Source organism: Panicum virgatum, chromosome 5N (assembly GCF_016808335.1).
Source record: "Panicum virgatum strain AP13 chromosome 5N, P.virgatum_v5, whole genome shotgun sequence".
Classification (NCBI taxonomy): domain Eukaryota; kingdom Viridiplantae; phylum Streptophyta; class Magnoliopsida; order Poales; family Poaceae; genus Panicum; species Panicum virgatum.
The window spans coordinates 43,487,716-43,512,610 of NC_053149.1; the positions used below are offsets into that span (position 1 = coordinate 43,487,716).

At 48.8% G+C, this 24,895-nt stretch overlaps 3 protein-coding genes across 6 annotated transcripts; 2 read left to right on the plus strand and 1 right to left on the minus strand.

Moving 5' to 3' along the window:
• Positions 1-1,001: 1,001 nt before the first annotated feature.
• On the minus strand, positions 1,002-2,046 carry LOC120672774 (protein TsetseEP-like). Its single transcript, XM_039953346.1, has 2 exons — positions 1,679-2,046; positions 1,002-1,603 (listed from the first exon to the last, which is right to left on the minus strand). Exons 1-2 carry the CDS (start codon positions 1,983-1,985, stop codon positions 1,269-1,271), a joined length of 642 nt encoding a protein of 213 aa, XP_039809280.1. The 5' UTR covers positions 1,986-2,046; the 3' UTR covers positions 1,002-1,268.
• Positions 2,047-15,035: 12,989 nt separating this feature from the next.
• LOC120672775 (protein MLN51 homolog) lies at positions 15,036-21,163 on the plus strand. 3 transcript variants are annotated; one of them, XM_039953347.1, is made up of 12 exons: positions 15,036-15,732; positions 17,181-17,280; positions 17,368-17,585; positions 17,685-18,523; positions 18,642-18,756; positions 19,276-19,395; positions 19,798-19,841; positions 19,943-19,988; positions 20,082-20,151; positions 20,236-20,312; positions 20,657-20,739; positions 20,827-21,154. In XM_039953347.1, the coding sequence occupies exons 1-9, from the start codon at positions 15,116-15,118 to the stop codon at positions 20,107-20,109; spliced, it is 2,127 nt and encodes a 708-aa protein (XP_039809281.1). In that variant the 5' UTR covers positions 15,036-15,115; the 3' UTR covers positions 20,110-20,151; positions 20,236-20,312; positions 20,657-20,739; positions 20,827-21,154. The 3 variants fall into 3 exon arrangements, with proteins under 3 accessions (XP_039809281.1, XP_039809282.1, XP_039809283.1); XM_039953348.1 differs by having other exon boundaries at positions 15,116-15,732; positions 20,615-20,739; positions 20,827-21,163; XM_039953349.1 differs by lacking the exons at positions 20,657-20,739; positions 20,827-21,154 and adding an exon at positions 20,410-20,559 and having other exon boundaries at positions 15,116-15,732.
• Positions 21,164-22,074: 911 nt separating this feature from the next.
• Positions 22,075-23,572, plus strand: LOC120672776 (protein SODIUM POTASSIUM ROOT DEFECTIVE 2-like). Of its 2 annotated transcripts, XM_039953350.1 has the most exons (4): positions 22,078-22,454; positions 22,563-22,638; positions 22,775-22,866; positions 23,297-23,572. In XM_039953350.1, exons 1-4 carry the CDS (start codon positions 22,257-22,259, stop codon positions 23,390-23,392), a joined length of 462 nt encoding a protein of 153 aa, XP_039809284.1. In that variant the 5' UTR covers positions 22,078-22,256; the 3' UTR covers positions 23,393-23,572. The 2 variants fall into 2 exon arrangements, with proteins under 2 accessions (XP_039809285.1, XP_039809284.1); XM_039953351.1 differs by lacking the exon at positions 23,297-23,572 and having other exon boundaries at positions 22,075-22,454; positions 22,775-23,013.
• Positions 23,573-24,895: the final 1,323 nt, after the last annotated feature.

Here is a 24,895-nt window from a genome sequence, read left to right on the forward strand (position 1 = left end):
TAATTCTAATAGTACTAAAAAATCAAAAAAGGGCAAACAAATTCAGAAAAATATCATGATTGCACATGAACTACTATTATGTGGTGTGTTACTCATAGAAAAAGTTTAGAATCCAAATTATTACTTACAAATCGTTACACATACACACGTAACTAAAACCTTTCAAGGTATATGGATCTTTTGCGGAGAAACCGCAGTTTATAAGCAGTGTTTGTGAAACAAGTGAATAATCCAACCAAATTTTTACTAGAGACTCGATATATGATGACATGAGTTCATGACAATTTTCATAATTTTTAGTTCACGTTTCAATTTCATATAATTTGTAAATGATTATCCATAATATTTGTATTCATGGCCTTGCTTAGAGGATTCGACCAGTTCCTTTTATTTTGCCGTGTGCAAAAGGCTCAGCACACGGCGAACATTCTTCTTTGCCGTGTGCCTAGAAGCAGCACACGGCAAACCCTTACATTTGCCGTGTGCCTAACTCCAGCACACGGCAAAGGCGACGACGTCCACGGCCGTTGGGATCGGTTAACGGGGCCATGACTTCGCTGTGTGCTGCCCCAAGGCACACGACAAAGATGAAGGTTCATCGTGTGCTGGGTTGTGGGCACACGGCGAATGCTGACGTCGTTGAGCTGCAGCGAATGGCCGTTAATGTGGAGCTCATTTCGCCGTGGGCTGTCTGATGGGCACACGGCGAAATCTTGATTCGCCGTGTGTCGGGCCTGGTGCACACGGCGAAGTCTTGATTCGCCGTGTGCTTTCTGTTCGCCGTGTGTTTAGTTCTCGGCGCACGGCAAAAGTTCTGTTCACCGTGTGCCCGAGGAAAAGCACACGGCAAACATTGAGGTACACGGCGAACTCGCAGTTTCCGGTTGTGATACGTTCAATGGTAACTACGCATCTGATGTAACTACGTCAATCTCAATATCCCAATCTCATAGGTGCCTCCAAGAGATCTGGAGCGCCATCTAGCATTTTTTTTTCCATGCTCACACATGTCTTATTTGTTTCTTTTTGCATGAGAATTGTGGAATGATGTTACAATAATCGAGTAGCGACTCTTGAGAACAAACTCCTCATTTGTGATCAAATCTTAGAACTAAGCATGGATACCAGTCAAGTACGACGTGTGCAAGGAGCAATAGATTAGCTTTCAGCGCTCCACAAAGAGTATGGCAAGCCTTGCTAGTTGCTACCCACAAAAGCCTAGCTACACAGGAAATCCCATCCAAGCAAAGATCCAAGACGTCTTCTGCTTAATTTGGCGGAGATGGCGGCTCTAGGGCGGGACCAGGTGGAGTCGGAGATGGCGGTTCCGCAGCGGGTCCAGGTGGAGATGGCGATGGCGGCTCCGGTGCGGGCTCAGGTGGAGGTGGAGATGGCGGCTCCGGTGCGGGTTCAGGTGGAGTTGGAGATGGCGGCTCCGGAGCGGGACCGGGCGGAGATGGCGGCTCGGGGGCGGGACCAGGTGGAGTTGGAGATGGTGGCTCCGGGGACGGCGGCTTCGGGGCAGGGCCAGGCCCAGGAGGGGTATGGTGGTGGAAGCATTTATGGCAACAGTGCTTCAAGCACGTCCTCTTCTCTTCTTTATCTGTACAATAAAAAAAATTATGAGCATAGGAAGTAGGCTTAATTGTTTGATGGATCTTGATAGTTGTGCACATACGCCACGAATATGAGAGGCAAGCGGTGTAGACGCACTGGTGGTAGCCGATGGCCGGCACGCCCTCGAAGCACTCGTCGCTCCGGCACCCGCCCTTGCACTCGCCGGTGACGGCGCCGACGGAGACGTTGGCCACGTCCCCATAGGGGCCGTCGTCCTTGGGGGCAGCGTGGTCGTCGTCGTCGTGGCAAGCCTTCGAGCACGAGCTGAAACACTTCCACGTCTGGTCGGCGTCCCCCGCCCTCGCCGCCGCGGCGAGTAGCGCGGCCGCGGCCAGGAGGACGACGCCGGCCGCGCTGTAGCCCACCATCGCGCGCTGTCTAGTTGGTCGCGTCCGGAGGCGAGCTGAGCTGAGCTGCTGCGCGCGGGCTCTCGACCAATGGAAGCGATTGCATGGCGCTCCTGCAGGAGGTCCGGCCTATATATATACCGAGGCCTGTGCTAGATGCCGCCGGTGCTGTTTAGACTTTAGAGCGACAGCGCAACGCGTCACCCCCGTGCATGCCGGAAGCGTGAGGCCCCGGCGCCCGGCCCGGCTCACGGCTCGCCGGCGCGGTCGGCGGGTGCGTGCACGGAAATTAGGAATTGAAATCTGTTCGAGCGGGGTGAGCTTAGAGCTGATTCACTTGACATGATGACAAAAGAAACATGCGAAAACATTGTGAAATGTTTTATACATTAATTAATTGACTCTTTTTTGAATAATTAACTCTATAATAAGTCAGGCCACTAATTATTTCATTGCTCTCACTTCTCAACCGCATTACCTAGTACCTGTACGGAATGACGTGCTTTGTGATTCCCGCTAGACCTAGTATTTTTTTCTTCGGCTCGACCCAACTATCGGGTCGTATTTTTCCAGCGGGTCGTGTTTGTCATCTCGGGCAGCCTATGATCAGGTATAATACTCGCTATGCCTTACTCTATTTTCTCTCTATGCATTATGTGGGCTGAATTTGTTTTTTGAAAAGTTAAGTTTACACCCTTAAACTATCATGAAAGCTTGATTTCCAACATCCGACTACAAAACGGGATATTGGGGGACCACTCAACCACCGAAACCGGGCAAATTTAGCACTTTGGATGGTTTCACATGTGCTTTTCATTTTGTGAAACTTAAAAAAATCAAATTCAACTAAAAAATTCAAAATTAATTTATTTCAAATTAAAAATACAAAATAGGTGCTTTTATTTTTATCAAAATATAACCTTTCTATTAGTGCTCTACTTATCGGTTATTTGGATCTAATTTTTCATGTTTCTAGTATTTGTTTGCTTATAGTTATCTGTCGGATTGCTTATCTAGCAAGTCCACCAGGGGGTACCCAGCGGTAGAATTTAGGAGGGAGAGATCTCGGAGCCAAGAACTTAATGGTAATACAAAGACGCAAGGGTTAGACAGGTTTAGGTCGCAATGAGCGTAACACCCTATGTTCGGTGTGGAATTAGGGTTTCTAGTGCTATTTACAATGAGCGTGGAGTTGGGATGGAATGAGATGAAATTTCTTCTGTTGTTATAAGGAAGAAGGTCGGTTAAGATCTCTAGTAATAATTAAGGCGTCTTGCTGGAGCCTCCATCCTGATCCGCAAAAGACCCTTCCATCGTCCAGCTGAGTACCTGTCCACGGGTAGTTTGAACAGAGTCGCCAAGTAGGATGGCCACCCAGACATGGGGATCCCAATGGGTAGGAAGGTACCTGGGTCTACCTACATAATTATCTTACTATTTGTAATAAATAAGATTCAAGTAGAGCCATAACAGATAGGGTACATTTTTCAAAAAACTTGGTATTGGATTTATATTTTTTAATTTAAAATTAATTAGTTTTGATTTTTTAGATCTACCAGAATTTTAATTTTAAAAAGTACAAAACCATATTTGAAACCACTCTAAGAGCCAAATTTGCATGTTTTCTCTATTATCTCGTTTTGTAGTTAAAAGTTAAAAATTGGACTTCTTTGATTTTTTTCCCCATGCTTTTTTCCTGAAATTGGCCCAAGGCAATTGGATTCGACAACATATTGGTCAAAACTATGAAGTTCTGTGCCATGTAGTCTAAATCGTCATAGAAACCGCCGAAGGTGCAAAACTCGTGGTTCTAAAAGTTGATTTCGGTTGAGGGTTTCGGACTCCCTCGATAGTTGATGGACCCACTAGATCTTGTTCATCCATTATCCTTCGTGGTGCAACATTAGCTGGCTTAAAAATAATAGCATTACTGATGTAAAGGTGTGTTGGATGGGCTAAAGTTAAATGCTAAACTTTAGCATCAATTACCACTCATACTATTGCTAAAGTTTTTGAGTTTCGCTAAAGTTTTGCCTATTCCTACTCCAGTTTGAATTAACTAGTGTTAAATTTTAATACTTTTGAGCATTAGTACTTGTTTTTATCCCGCCCTCCGCTATGCCTTACTGAGGTTAGTTTACCCCTTCGTGTCACTTGGGGGGCGATGAATCCCCCACCTGAACGTGTTACCACTAATCCCGGCTAGGCCAATGATAGTTTGGGGCCAAGGACACCTACAGGTAGACCCTTTATATATGGGACCTGCAGGAATAGAGACGATTTGTACATAACAAATTTGGTGCACCAGAAACCAAATCACAGGGCTACTAAGATCACGGAAGACAGCATCACTTAGGATGTTTACACATCTGCCAGCAGCAGAGCAGAACGAACGTGGTCTTAGTAGGCAGTAGCAATCAAGCAATTCTGATAGTCGCCAGCGTGCGCACAGGTCGCGGAACACGTCCGTATCACTGAAACGCGCGTGAAGCTCGATGCTGCTGCATTGCGACGACATGACCGGGTCGTCGTCTAAGATTGGTTTCATCCTATTCGTGTCGGATTCTACAATACAGCGCGGGGGCGGCGGTCACGCGCCGCCGCCCCTGCACGCCGCCACCGCGTAGCTCTTGCGGCAGGTGTCCCGGCACGCGGCCATCACCTTGCTTCCGGGCCGGAGCTGGCCGCACAGGGAGAGCGCGCACGACTGCTCGCAGCCCGGATGCCGGCCGGGGGATACCCGGACGAACGCCGGGTAGCCGGCACCGGCGCACCGGTGGTAGCAGGAGAGCTGGCAGAACCAGAACTCGTCGCGCGGCACGCACTGGTCGAAGCACGCGTGGAAGCAGGGCGGCCGCGCGCCCTGGTAGTCCTCCTCCTCCGCCGCCGCCGCCGCCGCCGTCCATCCGCCCGCGGGCGAGGACGCCACGGCGACCGCGACCGCGACGGCGAGGAGCGCGGCCGTGCCTCCGCCGACCCCCATCGCTTGCAGGCGCGCGCCTCCGGCGCTGGTCGATCGAGACCTCACGCCGGCCGCGGGCAAGACGGACGGGTTGTTGATATCGCCCGAGCGTGGCAGCTGGGTGCCGGATGCTTATATTGTCCGGCGGCGGCGCGGGACGGGCTCCTGCCAGCACTGCGCGCGCGAGGCCGGCCGGGACGGGAGAGGGCGATCTCGGTGTGAGAGCCTCCGAGGAGACAACGTGGATGTGATGCGAGGCTTCGCCGGTGGGGGCGGAGCTGCAGCCGGCCACGGGGTCCGCCGACCCCGACGACTAATGGCAAATCCCCTTTAAATCACTGTTGTCTATACCAAATGATGTCATAGAAAATCAAGAATACTACACGTCGACTCCGGTGCTGAAAATTTCTAGCTTCGCCCGGCGCCAGTGGCGGTGGCGTGTGCCGAGACGGGGCGGCAGCTCATGGTTCCGGCGTGATCGTCGCTTCAGGGCCCGTCTCCGCGTTTCTGCCGAGGCAACGTGACATGAGTCCAAAGGGTGCTTAGCCTAGCGGTTAATACACTCGAGCGGCACTCCACAAGTCCTGAGTTTGAATCCCCGTGGGAGCGAATTTCAGGTTGTGGTTAAAAAATCCTCTCGCCGGTCCTGTGTGCCAAAGCACTGGTTAAGAGCCGGCTCAGGTCGGCCTGAGGACCGTGTTCGGGGATTTTCTCGGTCAGAAAAGCCGAGGCTTCTTCTTAGCTTAATACCACAGTACACAACAATAACATGCAGCAATCGTGCCGCCGCCGTTTGTTCCCGAACGTGAAAGCAATCTTGTTGGGTTTTGGGCTCATGGGCTATTTGTTTCTTTTTTTTTTTTGTCTCGGCGCAGGCCTGCCCCTGGTCGACAGAAAGAAATATGCCTGATCATGGGCCATAAGAGCATCTCCAAGAGCTCTTCTATAATCTTAGCTAAATTTAAAATTTCACAAGTTTTTTAAAAAGATAGAAGACTTCATATAGTTTGAGTAAACCAACAGATTTTTTAAAACTGCACTCTTTATATGTTACTATGTCTATGGACCCACATGTCATACTCATTTTCTTATCTTCTTCCCCAACTCTCCTCTCGCTCCCCCGATGCGCCTCGCCTGCGAGACGGCCGCCGCGGCGAGGGCGCCCAAATTGTGTGCGGCCTCCTCCATGCAGGTGCGCGCTTGACGGCGGCCCTGCACGGCGAGGCCGGCGCTCAGCGGCGCCTAGAGACAGCGGGGGTGGGGGCTGTGCTCGACGGCGGCGAGGGGCGGCGAGGGCGGGGGCAGCGCTCGTCGGCGGCCTGATACGGCGGCGGCGGCCCGGGACGGCGATGGTAGGGGCAGCGCTCGACCGCGCACCTCCTTCAGTGCTGGCGAGGTAGAGCATGGCGGCCGCGATGTTCGCCACGCGCAGGCGCACGCCCTTGAGGTTTGCCACTGCATCCATGGCCTGCTCGAACGCCTCCCCCTTCAGGTGAAGTGTCCCCTCATAAGAGAAAACTTAAAAGTGATACAATATCAGTCTCAGGAGGCTGATAACACTTTTATTACATCAGATGGTACATCACCGTACAACTCTACGCGGAAGTGGGCAGTGAAGCGCCACTATCGCGAGGATAACAACTAACACCCACACAACAATATTAACTACGAAGAGGGGGCCATCAGAGTCTTGCGCCACACGGAACCTCCTGCGGGTGACCCTATCCACAGGCAAGGTTGGGTGCAGGACGGAACCTCTACTCAATGTCTTTGGAAACGAAGTCTGGATCTTCCTCTGTAAAAATTAAGAATTAAGAATGGGGTGAGTACAAACGTACTCAGCAACTCCAACCACACCCACGGAGGGGGTATAAACAAAATATAATGCACAGGATAAACCAAGGATAAAGCTAGGGTTTAATTTGTAAAAAACTAATTTTTATGCAGGGGTTTATTTGAAAGAAAGGGTTTTCAAAAGCCATCATCTTTCACTGAGTAACACGTAAGGTTGATCCTCACGGGATCCCAGTTTTAAGTTGCTACCGGACTCCTCATCCGCCGTAGCACACGGCACAGCTGCCGGACACTTTTCCAAAACAACACACGCCAACTCATACATTCCCAGAAGAAACACAGTTGTGTGACCAAACCGTAACTCGCCCAGTACCGTGGGCACGACTATTCGAATAGGTTTTAACTCTGCAGAGGTGTGCAACTTTACCCACAAGCGTGGTACCACAGCACGATCACTTTAGTGTCGGTGCAGATCCCAACAAAGTCATTACCCACCTTAGCTAGACCTGACTAACCACCCCGGGATCCACCAAGGGGTCATCGACCTATCACCGAGGTTTAACCGGGGCCTAAGTCACAAAAAGCTTATCCCTTTTCTTTGGTCACCTGTTGCTCTCAGCTCTCCTGATGGCTATCAGACTAACTAGTGGGGTTTATGCTAAGCCGTTGCCCATACAACGGTCGAGTGGTTTGCACGATAGTGGAGTTAGGCAAGATGGCACACCAACTCGGTCCTTAATTGTGACAAGATGAATATCTCCCTTCCTTGCCCTACCACACAGGTATGAGCACACCATTTGGCACATCACACAGAAGTGCCATCCATCCCGTCTAAACTCATCTTTCGAAAATTCCACATTTTCCCTTCCCACACGCACTCACACATTTTCTTTTTATAAAATAAGTGGTACCGTATTTAAAGTCCTAAGCGTTCTAGCAGCGATTAACATCCAAATAGAATAAATCATATTCAGACATTAATCTAGGTGTCAAGGAATGGTCATAATAAATCAAGGGGTGGCTATCCAACCATGTTTTCAGCAGTCAAAACATATGCGATTTTATAAAACAGGCCAATAGGTTGTGTTTATAAAAACTAGGACAAAATATGCAACAAAGGGTGGAATTGAACTTGCCGTCTTCAAAGCCTTCCGGGAAGTCCTGATCGAGGTACTGTCCTTCGGGTTCGGGGGTCACGGAACTGGTCCTCGTTCACTTGCTCGCAGTACTACTCATCGACGGGTTCTCCCTCGTTCACACCGTGATCTACGACGCATAAAAACAAACACAAAATCAAGAAAAAGAAATAAAAGTTTTATCATTGAGCTCGAATCGGAAACAATTGAGATATGGAGATAGGAGTAATATTTTTGGGCGGTTTTCTAATAGCATGGCCAAAATTATAATAGAAATGGCGTGGTAAAGTTTCAGGTTGATCGGAGATTGTTTGGCGCATGAAATGACGAGTTAAAGGAGTGGTTAGGGGTTAACCCAGGGTTCAGGGGCCTCTTTGTAATTATTGCCGGAAGAGAAGGGCTTGGTTGTAATTTCCAAAAATATCTGGGGCATACTAGAAAGGGGCAGCAGCTTATTTGTAAATGTTTTCATATGGTGGGGGGTTGGTTTCAAATAAAAATAAAAGAAAGGGTTTCTTTTGAAAAAGGTCAAGAGAGTGGAAGGGTTCTTTAAAGAATAGAGGGAAGGGGAGGGGGTTTTGGCAAATGTGCCCTCCTTCTTCCTCCTCACGCGCAGAACAGAGGAGGGAGGGCGCAGGGCGCCGGCGGCCTTGGGGGCTTGCGGCGGCCAGGAAGGAGGGGGAAAGGAGGAGGGGCGTACGGGGAATCAATTCCCCTACTCAATTTGAGGGGCGGCGGCCCGTAGAGGTGGCGCCACGGCAGCGGGCGGCGGCCGGCCCTGGCTGGTGCGGCGGCGGTGCTGCAAGGTCCCGGTGGCGGCTAGGGCTAGGGGGAAATGGCGAGGGAAGCGAGGGCACCCTGCTGCTCTCCTCACCTTGGGCTGGGATGGAGCGAGGAGGTCGGCCCACGGCGGCAGGTGGCGAGCAGTAGAGGCGACCGTGGCGGCGGCGCTGCGGGCTGGGAAGGAAGGCACGCGGTGGCGGAGGCGGTGGTAGTGGCTAAGAGCGGCGCGAAGGTGCTACTTATAGGCTGGGAGAGGTGGTGGAGAGGGCGCGGCAGGTGGCCGGCTAGCGAGCTCCGAGGACGGCCATTAATGGCGCTTGGAGTCGTCGCGGCGTCGTGGAGCGGTGGCGCGATTTGCGGTGGCGGTAAAGGTGACAATGTGAGGCTAAACTAAAGAGTAGGATGGGGAGGCATCACACTTATAGCTCCAGGGACAAACCTAGAGCCGCTTGCTAATGGAAACTTATGTTTCTGATATAAAAGGGGTGATGAAGTGTTGTTGTTGCGGTCATCCATGTTCTGTTTATTATTTTTTCTTTTCTAATTCTTTCTAAAAATATTTCTTGTTTACATGTATTTCTTTGATTAATTAAAATAGAACTAATAAAATAATTTGTTAAATTTTATATACACGTAGAGTCGTCCAATTTAAATTTCTCATTATCATGTATTTATATGTGTACTATCTACTTATTATATACCATACATCGTTGTACCAATTATGTTCAGACGAATGTTTAAAGTGGTTATACATGTCGGCGTTGCCCATTTGAGTTATCGATTCCGACATTCCGCATATCCGCTTTTAGTTTCCCCGTTGGCTTTTTCGATTCCTATTCCAGACAAATAAATAACAAAATGTGTTAGAGGGTTTTCCCAATCACTTTCATCCCTACTCACTCTAAATTGCTTGCGTAGAAGATGAATAAAGGTCAGAAACTGGATACTGACTGGATACTGACGTAAGCAAGACGTAGTATGTAGCTTAAGGAAATAAATGACGTCAAGAAACATTGAGAGAGTGAAGAGCATAATAACAATATGTTTACGTGTGCATGATTATGATTATCATATATACGCAAAGGAAAAATGAAAAAAGATATGTCCCATTCGGTTAGACATAGCGCCTGGTCTTAAACTGCTACTGGAGCCGGCTGATAAATGGAAGCAGCGACTACAGCCTTGGCGGGCAGCAAGGAACATGCTCCAGCCCAGCCACTTGTGTGCCCAGCCGAACATGATCATAGGTTATAGTCACGAAATTATTTTAATTCCACAATGGTGTGCGATAACAATGCATTGGATGATAGATCATTAAACAACAAACGCTTGTTAGAGAGATTATGACTATAAAAGTTGTTAAGTAAAATAAGTTCAACTTGGTGATCGATATTGCTTGCCAACATTTATTAATATCCATAGTATTTCTTGAACCGACTTGATGTTTTTCAATAGCCCTTAGCCGGAGCCTTGTATAGATGTCCATTCGGGCGGCCCGGCCCGGCCCGGCCCGAGCCCGGGTCCGCCCTGGCCCGATCATCTCCGGGCCGTGCCTGGCCCGGCCCTATCCCTTAGCGGGCCAGTCCACGGGCTGGGGTGACGGCCCCGGCACGAGCCCACGGGCCTTTTTCGTGCCGGGCCAGCCAGCGGAGCCCGGTCTGCTTGTCGGGCTCGGGCCGCCCGTGGCCCACGATGGGGGCGTCGCGCCGCAGGAGGCGGCGAGCGTGTAGCTCGGAGCGGCGGACCTGCCACCATGCGCCGCCAGCATGCGCCATCGCCGGATCCACTGCCGGGGAGGTCCAATCCGAGACCGCCACCATGCGCCGCCGCCGGGGAGGTTGGATCCGCTGCGTCGCCGCCGGATCCGCTGCGGGGAGGTCCATGCGCCGCCGCCGTCGCTGGAGGAGCTCCGGCCTCTGGGCCGCTCGGCCGCCGCCGCGTACGCGGTCCGCCTCGGCGCGGCTCCGGCCTCCGGGCCGCTCGGACGCCGCCGCGTACGCGGTCCGGCTCGGCGCGGCTCCGGGCAGCTCGGCAGCCGCCGCCGCCGCGACTGCTCCGCTTCAGCTGCGCCTGGTGTGCTGCCGAGTACTGGGAGTGGGAGTCTGGGAGGTCAGGTGAGCGAAACGACGGGGGGAGCCGGGGGTTGGCCGGTTGGGGGCTTGCCGGGTTGGGGCTGGTGGGGAATTGGGGTCGGGGTCTGAGGATGACGGATGAGTTAGGGTTGGGCTGTGAGGGTCGGCCGGTCGGGGCGGTGTGTGTGGGAGGCGCCGCGCTGTGTTCTGTGTGTGTGGGCTGGGCTGTGGAAGTTAACGGGCCGCCTACGGGCCGGCCTTCAACATCCGTGCCGGGCGTGCCGGCCCACGGGTAGGGGGTGCTATAGCAGCACCGCCCAAATTAAACCGGCTTAAGTGCGCTAACTATCATCTTAATACTTAATCAAGTTACTGTGCACTTAAAACGGTGTAATCTGACAAGCTGTCGGGTAAATCCCGATTAAACTACTGTACTCCAGGATCACAATTGCACTAGTAGACCCGTACGAAGACGAGCACAGGTGATACAAGCATACAGAAATCTTCAAATTGATTTACAACACAGGTTTTACATAAAAACTTTAAGTACAAACGACAGAGTTCAAAAACACAGCGGAAGTTTTAAACCGAGTTCGAAATACTATACGATAACCACGACGACGATACAAGGTGAGCTCCACATCCTGCCCACCGATGTGATGCCAACCTGCCCGATCTTCACGAGAAAGACGGGGCCCACTCGACGGTCCAACCCGGAGGAAGTGGATGTCCAATCCCGGACGCACATACCTTCTCGAAGTCAGCGGGAACACAACCTGCTCAGAAGGGTTACAACAACAACCCTGAGTATTCTAATACCCAGCAAGGCTTACCTAACTATGGTATATACTTAGCCGACTCCTAGACATGCAGGCTTTTGGCTCTGGGGTTTGTTTTGCTGAAATGCCGCTAGTAGTGAATCCTTGCTTTCAATATTTTAGCTCAAGTTTAATATATCGAACACCACTAGATTTCCTTAAGTATCTAGAGCACACATGATAGATCAGATTAATTCTTCAAAACAACAGAAACAACATTCCATCTTCACCTTTCAATGCTTATTCCACTTCTTACTACGATATGACGCAGTGACCAAGGTTCTCTTAACCGAGAGAGACGGCGAATCAATCCGATTTAACCTTGCAAGGTGGACCTAACTCACACGACACATGCAACCGCGTCGGGCCACACACGTCAACTGTTCCTTTCATCACCCCGACATCTGAATCACACCTGCCGAAACCCGGGTGAGGAGCCCCACACGGCGAACACCCAGTGGACTCGAGGGCGACTACAACACCCGCCATCATCCCACTCCCAGAGTAGCAAGTCGTGATTCAAAGTATCGTTGTGACTCAAGTAATGAGATTACCGGTTTCGACTACCTCCTACTCCCGGCATGTGGTTAGTACTGTTCAATCCTTAGTCATCAGGGCCAACAAAGGTACGGTCCTCAATCAACACAGGCGGAAGTTCACTTCCTCCTCTATTCCATATCCATACTCCAACTCATTCCCGCCCTGTCTCCATTTCTCTTTTCCTCCTTGGTTCATCCTTCAGTAACTTTGCCATTAGACAAGGACTTAAAACACGCGAGTGACAGGAATCACTCGACTTCTACCGAATCCTATTTAAGCATTGCTGTACTAACAACCTACACACTAGTAGAGACTCATCGGTACCTATGGAAAAACATGCATACTAGGGTTTCATACAACTCCTATAAACGTAAATGCACAAATACTTAGATAAACATTTGATACTGAAAGTAAGGGTTATGCTCCGGGGCTTGCCTTGCAGGTCAGCGGGGTTAGCAACTTCTTCTGAAGTGGGCTCAACTACGTCCTCCTGCTGCTCTCCCGCTTGCGGCTCCTAGATGGCTCGGCGATCAGCTCGTAGGCGGCGTCGTTCGTGGCGTCTACACGTATAAAAAAGAATGCCATGCAACAATTAGGACACAGTGCGATGCATGAGTGCTTATGATGTGATGCATTTCAAAACGATGCAATGCCATGCGGTTCAGAAGTTCAACTCGTTTTAGCCTGAAGTGTTTCCTTCAAAACAACAACTACTAAACTTGCTTAGGGTAGCATGGATTAAAACAGAAGTCTGCTTTGCTGAGGTTACACATGCATGAAATAATAATCAAATAACCAGAATTATAAAAGAAAAGTGTAGTTAGGAGCAAATTAAAAACAAGGATTTGACTTGCAGATATGATCTAGCAACAAGAATTTATCCAAAATAACAAGATTTTGATACAGCATGCCACATAAATTTTCCAACATTTATAGACGATCGAAAGTATTTATTTTAACTCTAGAAAAGAAATTAAACAAGAATAGATCCACACACATGCACATAAGCCATGCACCTAAAAATTTTCCAGTGGACTACACATACAAAGAGTAATTTACCATAACTTTTTAGAGCAATAGAACAACCGGTATTAAATAAACTAGTTTAAACATAAACTAAATTTTAGCAGGGCAAAAGTGACATTTCCCATTTATGAGTATTTTTCCTCTGAAGATCTCGATCTAAGCAACCCAATAAAATTTAGTTTGCATTTTTCGCATTTTTCTATATTTTTCTACACATTTTCATAGCTTTCAGCTAAAATAAATAATTTCTGGATAACAAAAATAAAAGAAAAAGGGGGCTGACAGGCGGGCCCCACATGTAAGTGGGAGCCCATCCCCCAGCTCCCCTGCTTTGCTGGCTCGGCCCTTGCACGCCATGGCTGGCGCGCAGCCAGGCACGGCGGCAGCGACGGCGTTGGCGCTGGCCCGCGGTCTGCCGGCGGCGTGGCCTGGCCGGCCCGCAGGCAGGGCACCCCGGCGGGGCCGGCGCCTGCGGCGGCGCGACAGGGCCCGCGTGTGGCGCAGCCTGCGGCAGCGCAGGGGCGCGCATGGCGTGGCGCGCGGCGTTCTCGCCGGCGCGGGGCAGGGCGACGGCGCGGAGGAGCGGGCCTGCGACCAGGGTGGCCGGCGGCGATGGGGCGCGCGGCAGAGCTGCAGGGCCCCTCGCAGGGGCGATCCGCGACGCGCACGCGGCGGAGGCCGAGCGGCCACGGCGGCGCGGCGACGCTCCGGCGTCGGTAGCGCAAGGGGCCAAGGGGAAAAAGGTGGGGGAAGTGGAGGAGAGTGCGGGGAAGCTCACCGCGCACTCGATTTGGGCGGAGGAGGTCTGGGAGAGCGGGCTCGACGGAGGGGCGAAGCTCCGGCGGAGCGGCAATGGCGGCCGGCGGTCTGCGTAAGCCGATTCGGCCGTGGAGCAGCTCAATCGGGCACGGGATGGGGCGGAGGAGGTGGAGGGCAAGGCTGCGCGGCTCTGGGCGCGACGAATCGAGGCGGGTGGCGAGAGATGGTCAGCGCAGAGCTCGGCGGCGGCTCGAGCTGCTCTGCTCGCTTGCTCGGCGTGAGATCGAGGGAGAAGACGATGGGGAGGGGACGAGAAGCCTCCAGGGCACGCGGATGGATAAGCCACGCGCACGGAGGGCGAGGATCGCTGGCGCGCGACGCGTGGAGTCGCCGGCGATCGGTCGCGGCGAGCACAGTGGATGTACAGGGGAAAAACAGTGGAGCTCGTTTGACTGAAATTGATTCGAGTTTGACGAGTTGAAACTCCAAATTTCGTATAACAACTTGAAATTTGGCCAAAATAAAAGTTGTAGAGCAAAAGAAGAGCTACAACTTTCGTTTTGGGCGAAAGTTGATTTGAGACTCGGATCAAAGAGAAAAACACATCCGAACACGGCTAAAACGAAAGTTACTATGCAAACTCGATTAGCGCTAATGACGGTGATTAACCTTACTTGGCGATTAAGCACGCTATTAGTGTTAAAATTAACACCGGGGTGTTACAGTGCGGCCCAAGCCCGGACACGGGTAGCGGACCGGGCTAGCCCGGGCACGGTTTGGATCGGGTCGGGCCGTACTTGGGCCGGGCCAAAATCACCGTCCTTGGGCCGGGCCCGTGGGCTTCGAGCTGCATGGCCATCTAGGAGGCTTGTCCAAGCGGCAAAAGCCTCCATTTGCCTGGACTAGAAAACCCTACCTAGAATCGCGTCCCCGTGCCGTACCCGTTCCACGCGCCCGTCCGCCTCAACGGCTCAACCCCACCCATCCCGTTCCGTTCCACGAGCCCCACGTTGTCCCCTGCTCCTCCCGGACGAGGCTCCGCTGCAGTTGGCACCGTACAGATGAGTCACTGCGTGTGGAGCCTGCACGCGTGGAACCCACGTGGCAGTGACCCAACTGCAGGGGAGGTAACTGCAGCGGGATCCGGTTCCCCCTCCTCTCCCCTACCCTTCGATTCGAACTCTCTCAAAGCCAAAACCGCAGCGCACGAGGGGGAAAAAATCCTCACCACACCTCACCGCGGCCAAATCTAGGGTTCGCTATGGCCGACCCGCCGGCCTCGGATGCGCAGACGGAGCAGCCGCCCGCCGCCGCCGCTCCCGCTCCCGCTGCCGCTGCCGATGCCTCCGCCGACGCCGCCCCGGTTGAGAAGCCCCCCGCGGCGCCGCTCACGCCGGAGCCGGACGCTGCTGCGGGGGCGGGTGAGGTGGAGGAGGACGAGGAGTACGTGAGCGACCCCGACGAGGCGCCGCTACCGACGATGCGGCGCCGGGAGGCCAGCGACGACGAGGGGTCCGAGGACGGGAGGCCCAGGGCGCGGATCGGGCCAGACCAGGACGACGACGGCCAGGGGGCGCCCGAGGCGTACGACGACGAGGTGGACGAGGAGGACGAGGAGTACTACGACGAGGAAGAGGAGGAGGTGGGAGAGGGGTTCGAGGAGTACGAAGGGCGCGCGGCACCACCCATGGAGGATGGCGGCGGCGGCGGTCAGGAGTCACGCGGGGAGGATGGCGTGGCTGGGGAGGAGGGACTTGCGGAGGGGGAGGCCAAGGGCGAGGGGGAGGAGAAGGAGCAGGAGCCGTTCGCAGTGCCCACTTCCGGTGCCTTCTACATGCATGATGACCGGTTTCAGGAGGAGAACCGTGGCCGACGCAGGTGTGTATAGCTTCCTTAAAACTACACAGTCAGTTCTAGCTCATACTTTCTGTAGAATCACAATTGTTTACTTTTGATTTTATAGGGCCAGAGGTTTAGGGCCTCTTAGTTCTGTGTCTGGCATTGTCGAAATCGAGGCAACCAAATTGTCTGCTCAAGTGTCTGTCAAATCCGGCTCCTAAAATGGATGATAGTGCCAAATTGAATAGAGCCTTACCAAAATTTTGGCACTGAACTCAATGGTGAATAATTTTTATCAAGGCAAATGGCAATAGGTTAAGGGGAGCCAGGGATGGGGGACACTAGTGTAATTGTGTAAACTTAGGGGATAATATTGGCCTATTGGGTTGATATCACCAGCAGTTCCGACAAAACAAGGCTTTTGTTGAGCATGAAAACGGTCCATTAAAAATGTTACAGCTTTTCTTGACATAGTCGAAGTAGAAAGCAGAATTCTATAGCTGAGGATATCGAATATTGTCTGCCATAATCACAGCTTTGTTCATATGCACTCTGTTTCAGAAGGTGGTGCCTAGATTCTAGGTGTAACAGCACTGCTCAGCCTAGCACCTGAGCATTGTGCCTGAACGTCAACACAAAGTGCTTTTTGAAATATGCACTTACATTTTGAAGAAGGTCATAGTAGCACTGTTCTAAATGGAGTCTGCTAGGCTGCGCCCGGGCCCCATATGATTCTCTATCCTAACACTTTTTGAACATTGGTGAAGAGCTAAGGGCCAGGGAGAAAAACAGCTCTCCCTATGCTAATAATTTGTGACACCCTAGAAAGTGTGCAGTGAAGCCTATTGATCACTGATTAAAGAAAAACTATTTGTATTGATCACGCGAAGACATGATCATTGTATTTGTTGTGAAAGATATTAAGATATTTAATACTGGTTTCATATATAAAGTAATGGTCAGGGTTCCACATTGAAGATAGTCTTGTTGCCCAAAACAATGAAACATCATATATTTACCAATGGAGGGAGAATTGCAAACCAAGGACTATACTATAATAGCTTAATGGATGATGTGAAGACATTTGTCTCTCATTATGGTTGGTGGGCAGTTGCAACAATCTTCTACTTTGTTAGCACTTAGTTTAGCCTTTTGGGGAGCAATACTGCTGATGTTAGATGTTACGTATGTCCTATGAATAATCAATTGTTCATAACAATCAGAGGTGCGTTTCAGAGTGACAGACTGTGGAGTGTTCTGAGTTTATTTGTGCTTTGTGGTGGTTTTCATCAACTCTTAGGCTGGCAAGTGGCATTGACAGCGTTATTTACCACTACTTTCAAGCTTGTGACAAATTCAGTCCTGTGATTTCTATTAAGTCAATTTTCTTATGCGTGCTGGCTTTGTCATAATGCGACCTGCCAGTGGGTAATAATGGCAATATTTAATGTTTTATTTTCTTTTTTGCTCTATGGCTCTATAAACAGACGAATGTTTGGTGGGAGGAAGTTATGGGATGCTAAAGATGATCAAGCTTGGGTGCACGACAGATTTGAGGAGATGAACTTGCAAGATGATCGCTATGAAGTAATTGCTTATGACCTTTAGTGCACAAAACCAAGCACATATTTTGCCACCAAAAAATCTCAACGATGCAAAATCTTTGTATTGTAGGATCAGCGAATGTCAAGAGGTCGTTTTAGAGGCCGTGGTGGTCGAGGTAAAGCAAGAGGTGGTGGTTGTGGTTTCCCTAGAGGTGGAAAGACCCGCAATTTCCATGAAGATGGAAACACCCAAAACCACCCCCCAAAGGTAGTTAGAGGGAGAGGTCCTCGACGCTATGAAGCTGTTGCAAGGAACAGCAGAGAGGTTGTTGGATCCCAGCGAAAACAGTGAGTGATAATAAGTATCTTGGGACATAAATATTTCTGGTCATTACTGCACCTTTTCCTGTAAATTTCTCTTACATAGTTTTCTCATTGCTTGTTCAGAGCAGCAAGATTTCGAGAACCTGCTCCAAATGCTTCAGCTGCCAGAGATTCTGGTCAAGTTTCACATGCAAAGGCAGAGGCTGCCCCTCCTAAAAAGAATGTCATCAATTCAAGCCTGAATTCTGCATCACCGCCTTTTTATCCCTCTGGTGCATCCAATCAAGATTTTCCTGTACCAGCTCAAAGGAGGGACATACAAACAGGAGGTTCCAATAAGGTCCTTCCTTCTTCCATGAAGATGGATGATAGCTCAAAGCTACAATCTGGTCCAATGGTCAGAGGGAGAACAGCTATGGATTATGGTGGACGTGATAGGTTTCATGCTGATGGTCCTGTTAGGTCATCACCTGGAAGAGCGCCAATGGCATCATTGAATTCCGGATTCACATCATCATCAGCTAATCCTGGCCAATCACCTATTGCCAGGGCTTCAGGGGGCAATTCAAATGCCGGAATTTCACCAAATAATCAGACCACTTCATCACTTCACCAAATGCCAAGGATTTCTACGCAAATGCAAAGTCACGCACCAGTGATGCACCCGAAATCAGGTCAAATGCCAAATCAATCTGCAGCGAGGGTCCCATCTCAGTCATTGAACAATCGGACTAGCAATTCATCACCAGCTGCTCAGCATCTACCTGTTAAATCAGCAGAAAGTGGTGAGAATGGTTCATACCCTAGTCAGAATAATTCGAAGGCACCTTCTGCTGTGGTAAAAGCCAATAACCAGGAAACCGGGATGGGTTCATTTATGTATGGTAGCACCCAAGTTATTGGGGCTGCTGGTCTTTCCCAGGGCGACCAAAACTTTCCAGGCACTCCAGCTCTGCTGCCAGGTTTGCCTCTTTCATCATTCAGTTTACCTTACTTTCCTTTAGTGTTTTGATTATTATTTTCAGTTTTCTGATAATCACTTGAACTGATTCATTTCCTATTTCGTCTCCTGTAATGCAGTGATGCAATTCGGGGGTCAGCATCCTGGTGGTCTTGGAGTTCCTACTGTTGGTATGGCCCTCCCTGGCTATGTAGCTCAGCAGCAGATGGGGATGGGAAACAACGAAATGGCATGGTATATTCATTTCTTTCTATAAATTCTATTTTCTCTGTTGTGCCTGCAAATATTATTTGTGTATTCATGTATTACTGGTAGTAATGTTAACTGCATGGATTGAAAGACAACAAAATGTAGGCAACAGCAGTATTTGCACTAAAATCACGTGGATGCATATGTCTTGTTTCACATTACTTTTAATTTTTATTGGCCTAACATACATTTCTTTTCTTCAACTTGTAAGAATGCTTTCATTTTCATGCACTTAGATAATACGAATGGGATCAATACCTCGCTTGCTCAACAATGTTAGTTTATTACTTTATTTGTCAAATGCAAGGATACAATTTCATGTTTCCTTTTCATCTTGTTATAGAAGATCTTAAACCTCTCTGTATTCTACAAGTACTTAAACTGTTATGAGTTTACGCACCAGAATTTTTCTTCTGTGACTTAATATGTTGGTGGGGATTGGCCCTCCTATTTCTGCATTTTCTTTTTGTTGTGCCTTACAATGCTTATTTAAAATTGGTACAGGTTGCCATTATTGGCTGGTGCTGCTGGTGCTTTTGGGGGATCATATCCGCCTTATATAGCCCTTGATCCGAGTTTTTACTCCAGACCTTCAGGACAGACATCATCGCCAGTTCCATCCAGGTGAAATAATAAAGCTTGATCCAGCTAGCCATACAATTTATGTAATTGTTAGTCCGTGTGGCAATCCAATTAGCCATACAAATTACGCCACCTTGTGTAAAATAAAACGGGTTATTAGAGCATTTCAATTGTGGTTAATGGGTCATTCACACAAGCATTTGGGGATGTATATACATTTTTATTCCTGATGGGAGCTTGAAAAATGTTCTCTTATGTAAAGTAGTTCGTTCAGTTGCAATGTACATGCTTTAGGTGAAAGCTGCTTGTAGTGCTCATACATTTGCACCCCTCTGCCCCATTGTCTGCTACTCTGCTTGTATTGACCCATTGGGCCATGTTTTTATTGCATCATTTAAAAATGTTCTCTTAACAAAGGGTGCTAAGTCTTTATTACTCCTACAGGGAATCTAGTGCTAATAGAGGGTCTAAATCTCCTCCTCGAAACGGTGAGTTGTACTTCATCTTTATTATGCATTGAAAATAAAGCACTAACTCATGCTACAATTTGTCAGCTGCTTCACTAATATTTGTCTAACTTGAACTGCAGATATTGGGAATGAGGAGCTTGATCAGCGCCAGAACAAGCCTAGGCGGTAAGATATTCTTTGACTTTTCTTTACTTGCAAATCACATTGGTGTTTGGTTTGTCAACAAGCTTATGCATAATATACACTTTTGTACCGCAGATACTCAGAGATGAACTTCAGTCAGTGATGCACCTTGTAAGGTGAACTGCATCTGAATAAGCTGCCTGTGGTTAGTTACATATTGTTTCTGATATCTCCTATTGACTTCATTTTCTTTGTGTTCAAACTTATCTGTTGCTTATGTGTTCCGCAGGCCCTATTTAGGCCCTTTGTGATCTCCAGTTTTTATTGGAGCACTTTGGGTGGCTTTGGCATCGTAAATTATGTTAGGTAATGTCCTACTTTTAGACATCTTTGAATGCATAAGCAAGTGTACATAATGCATAAAAGAAGAATGCATATGATGTTTGCAATTCACTGCTCCTAGTTTGAAATACGACATCATCACACACACCACACAGCTTCTAGTATTTGGAGGGAGAAGTTGTGTAGAGAAGCTAAAATGATATGTATTTTCCAAATGAAGCTACTCTGCTACAATTATGTCTAAATCAACTTTAGTGCCATATTCTGTAAACATTCTGATGTATAATTTCGACTAGCATTTGAGAAATGATTGCATTTTCCAACAGTTGGATGTACTCTGTGCCTGAGACTAGCTGTTCATCTGCCAGGTCGTATGCCTGTTCATGCTGGAGTTATCTGATAGGGTCACTTCACAGCAGAGCAGGGGTGTCATTCGTTACTTGGAACTGTAGTAAGTATTTCCCTCCCAAGATCCCTACTACAAAGTGTGATTTCAGTTTTGGCAACAGTGCAACTGATGGCATCATGATTATTTTAGGTGTGGCTCGGTTGTGATGCATCTCGAAATGTCATATTCGTTGGCTGGTTATGAAGATGTGGGTGGTTGTTGAAGAGAGCTTGAAATAATGATTTGCGTTGGTTGATAAAGTTGAGTTTTTCAAAAGTACATCTTGTTAGTGACTCCCATGGGTGTCAGTCTACTCTGGTGTACCGGTCCTCTTATAGTGGTTGCTAAGACCGAGTAGCTTTATTGCCGCAGTTTGTATCATTTGGAATATGTTGAAATGTGGGTGCGGTTTGCAACTATTTCCAGCTCGAATGAGTATGTCCAGTTAATTTTGTTGCATGTGTTCACATGGATGTTATTTTTTGGCTATCTGCTTGAAAAACCAATCAGGTACCTGCCCGTCCTTTCCCATTTACCAGGGCTATGGTTTTACATTGTCATTGTAGCATTTCTATTATGTAATGGTCGGATGAGCTGCGCTGCATGGTACCTTTCAAGAATCAGAGATGAACCGGTTTGATTCAACACCTGAGTGATCGTCTGTGGTGATAGTGGTGGACGACTAGAACTGGTATTGTTTCGGCCTCTCGGGCATGTTTGCTGGGCGTTGGCTGTGGTTACAAAACTATAGTGTACTCCTTCTGTCATGAAATGTAAGTTATTTTTTTTGTCTTAAGTCAAACTAGTCTAAGTTTGATGAAATTTATAGAGAAAAATATTAACATCTAACACATCAAATGAGGAAATTATGAAAATATATATCATAATGGATATAATTATTCTCATTTTATCTTCAAACTATTATTATTCTTTTCTATAAATTTGGTCAAACATAGAACAGTTTGACTTAGCACAAACCAAAATGTCCTATATTTCAGGATGGAGCGAGTAGCGTTGATGCATTTTTAGGGATGCTAATACATCACAATAGCGTAGAGATGTGTCCAATGATATCATGCCTTGCTTGCCACAGTTTTTCGTGATGGTTGAGGGAAATCACCTCCTGATGATTACTCGTGAAGTGTTTGACTTTTTAGATGGCACGCAATGCACTCACATCTGTTTTCACACATCGTGTTAGTGCCAGCTTTCTTGCCTAGCATGTTAATGTTCTATAGGTCACCCAGCATGGAAGATCCAGGAGAGGCTGCTGAAGAGCAGGTTGTTTCAACCATCAAAGTGGTTGAGCTGATGGATCTGCCGTTGAGCTTCTAATAAGAACCTTTGTAGTCTCCGGTGGTTGACCTCCCAAGAACACTATCGGAGACTACAAAGGTTCTAGAACACTATAAGTTGTTATGAAATAAAAAGCAACACTAACAACGAAGAAGCATTGGCACTGGCTGTGTGAATATCCTTGTAGGTTGCCTGTTGCCTATATAAACAAGTGACTTTATATTGTGACACCTCTGGCCAAACAAACGTCTTGCAGTTTCAGCCTGCGGGGAGAGGCCCCCAGAATGGCTGCAAGAGGTTTCAGTTTCAAGAGAGTTTCTCGCTGGTTCCCTCGTTCCTCCGCTTCAGGTGGTTTGCAGGAAGAAGACGAGGACAGCGGCGAGAGGAGCGGCTTGCTGAGGAGCCACCTAGATCGTCAGATCGTGCCGGTCACCGATCCCGGTGACACAACCAAAGCGCTAGCCCTGCATGTGGAGCCAAAGGTGGTCCGATCACTGGAAGCATTTAGTTTTCTGGTGTTGCCTATTTCATTCCATTCTCCTCTCACATGATTATTACTAATAATCGTGCTCGTTCGTTGAACTGCTCAGACCGTGGCGCTGAAGGTGTCCATGCACTGCCATGGCTGCGCGAGGAAGGTCGAGAAGCAGGTCTCCAAGCTGCAAGGTAGGTGACGAGCAGAGCACTGCACGGCAGGACCCACGTACACCACAGCTCATCTTCTTCGTCTAGCTTGTAGCACTACTACACGATCGATTGCAAGCAAGCAAGCAAGGATTCTGAATTCGTCTCTGGTACGCAGGAGTTGTGTCCTTAAAGGTGGAGCTGGAGAGCAAGAAGGTGACCGTCGTGGGAGACGTTAGCCCCACGGATGTCCTGGAGAGCATATGCAAGGTGATGAAGCACGCAGAGCTTCTGGTGGTTTGATTATCAGCGAGCAGTTGGCTTGTTTGGTTTCTAGAATTCTAGAAATAGTAATACTTTAACCGCTAATTACTGTATTAAATAAAGTCAGTTTACAAAATCAACTTCAAAACCCTATGCTAGAAACCCTGACGAATTTAATGAGATCTTTGACCGCGTAATTAGAGGATGATTACTGTAGCATCACTATAGCTAATTATGAATTAATTACCGTCATTAGATACGTCGCGAAAAGTTACACCCATCTCTAAAAATATTTTACAAATAGATTTCATTTAGCCCTTCATGCGGATCCTGGCATATGCGGCGGAGGCGACCACTGGGGGCCCATGGAGGAGGTTCTTACTTCTGAATGGGCGATTCGTACTGTCAGAGTCGGATAAATGTTTTTCCGTAGCAGGGAAATACTGTGAGGGGAAAACCTTTGATCTCAGCAGAGGAGCTACTGGAATTGGAGTTCTTTTCCTTTTCGCTGTCTTTTGGTTACAATGTCTGAAAAGCCGAGAGAGAAGAACAATCCAGAGCAAGATCATCACTGCGATTGGAGAATCTGCTGTCATTAACACGAGAAGCACACAAGATCAGCCTGAGAACATCGGTCTTTTTTTTTTTCAAATCGATCGTATGGCTTGTCCCTGTGAAACTGGCCCATACAAGATAAAATAAAGGGACCATATACCAAAGAAATGTGTTTCTGAAAAAAAAAAGATTTATGATGTAGTACAGCTACCTGCAGCGAGCCTAGCAAGCAGTATGATCCAAGATCCGTATTAATTGGTCAATTACCCAGATTCGGGGGCCTCTCTAGAGAGCGACTAGTACCGGCCATTTTGCTCCTGCACTTACTAGTGCTACTCTTATTGCGACAGCGACCCTTCGATGTGGCACCCAACGGTCGAGATGAAATGCCACTGCGATCCGTCAGCGCCCGCTCCACAATTTAGCTTTCGCTCAATTATCATAACACGAAATCTTACGACTTCATTATCGTCAGCACTCTGATCATCAGAGAACTACTACTCCAGTAAAAGTTAAGAGCAACTCAGTAGGACTGCTAAATTTGAGTGAACAAATGTCCATTTAAAAACCACTTTTAAATTTTACTCACATAAACATCTAAACATGAGGCTCCACTCCGGCAAGACTGAGTAAACAAGCTTCCATTTTTAGGCCGTGTTTGGTTACTGTAGATGCAAAGAGAATCTTCTATGCATGATGTACGAAACGAAGTCTGTTTGCAAAATCTTTTCACAGATAGCTGCAACTTTGCGCGTCGAATCTAATGAGTCTAATTAATCCATGATTAGATACAGTAATACTACAGTAACCAAGGTCAAATCTTTCTCTAATCGCACGGTCAAAGCCCTCATAAGGTACAACTTGCTACAGTACCCAAGGTTTTGGAAATGATTTTATAATTAGACTTTATTTAATACTAATAATTAGTAGTCAAAGGTGCAAAAAAGATTCACCAAATTTTTTCACCATCACAACCAAACACGGCCTTAACCTGACAACCGAGCCCAACCTGTCATATTCTCTTTCCCCTCCCCTGCCCGTTCGAGCCCACCGCCGATGCGCGCGCCACCGCCACCGTCCGGCGCCGCCGCCCGCTCGGCGTCCACGCGTGGGGTTGCTTTGTTGGTCAGATTCCGTTCGGCCTTGAGCGTGTAGCGCTTGGCGAACGCCGTGTACACGGCGTACGGCGTAGTTCACCGCGCGGATGCCCGTCCACATCCAGAAGTAGTAGTCGAGGTGGCCGTCGTTCAGCTCCGCGGGGAGCCACCCGGGCCGCACGTAGGCCGTCGTCGCCGCCGCCACCACCGAGACCACCAGCGTGTTCACGTAGTACGCCAGCGACATGGCCAGGAACTGGAACGCCGAGCACAGGCTGCGCATGGACGCCGGCGCCTCCGCGTAGAAGAACTCCAGCTGCGCGATGCCGCAGAACACGTCGGAGCAGGCCAGGATCACGAACTGGGGCAGCTGCCACCCGATG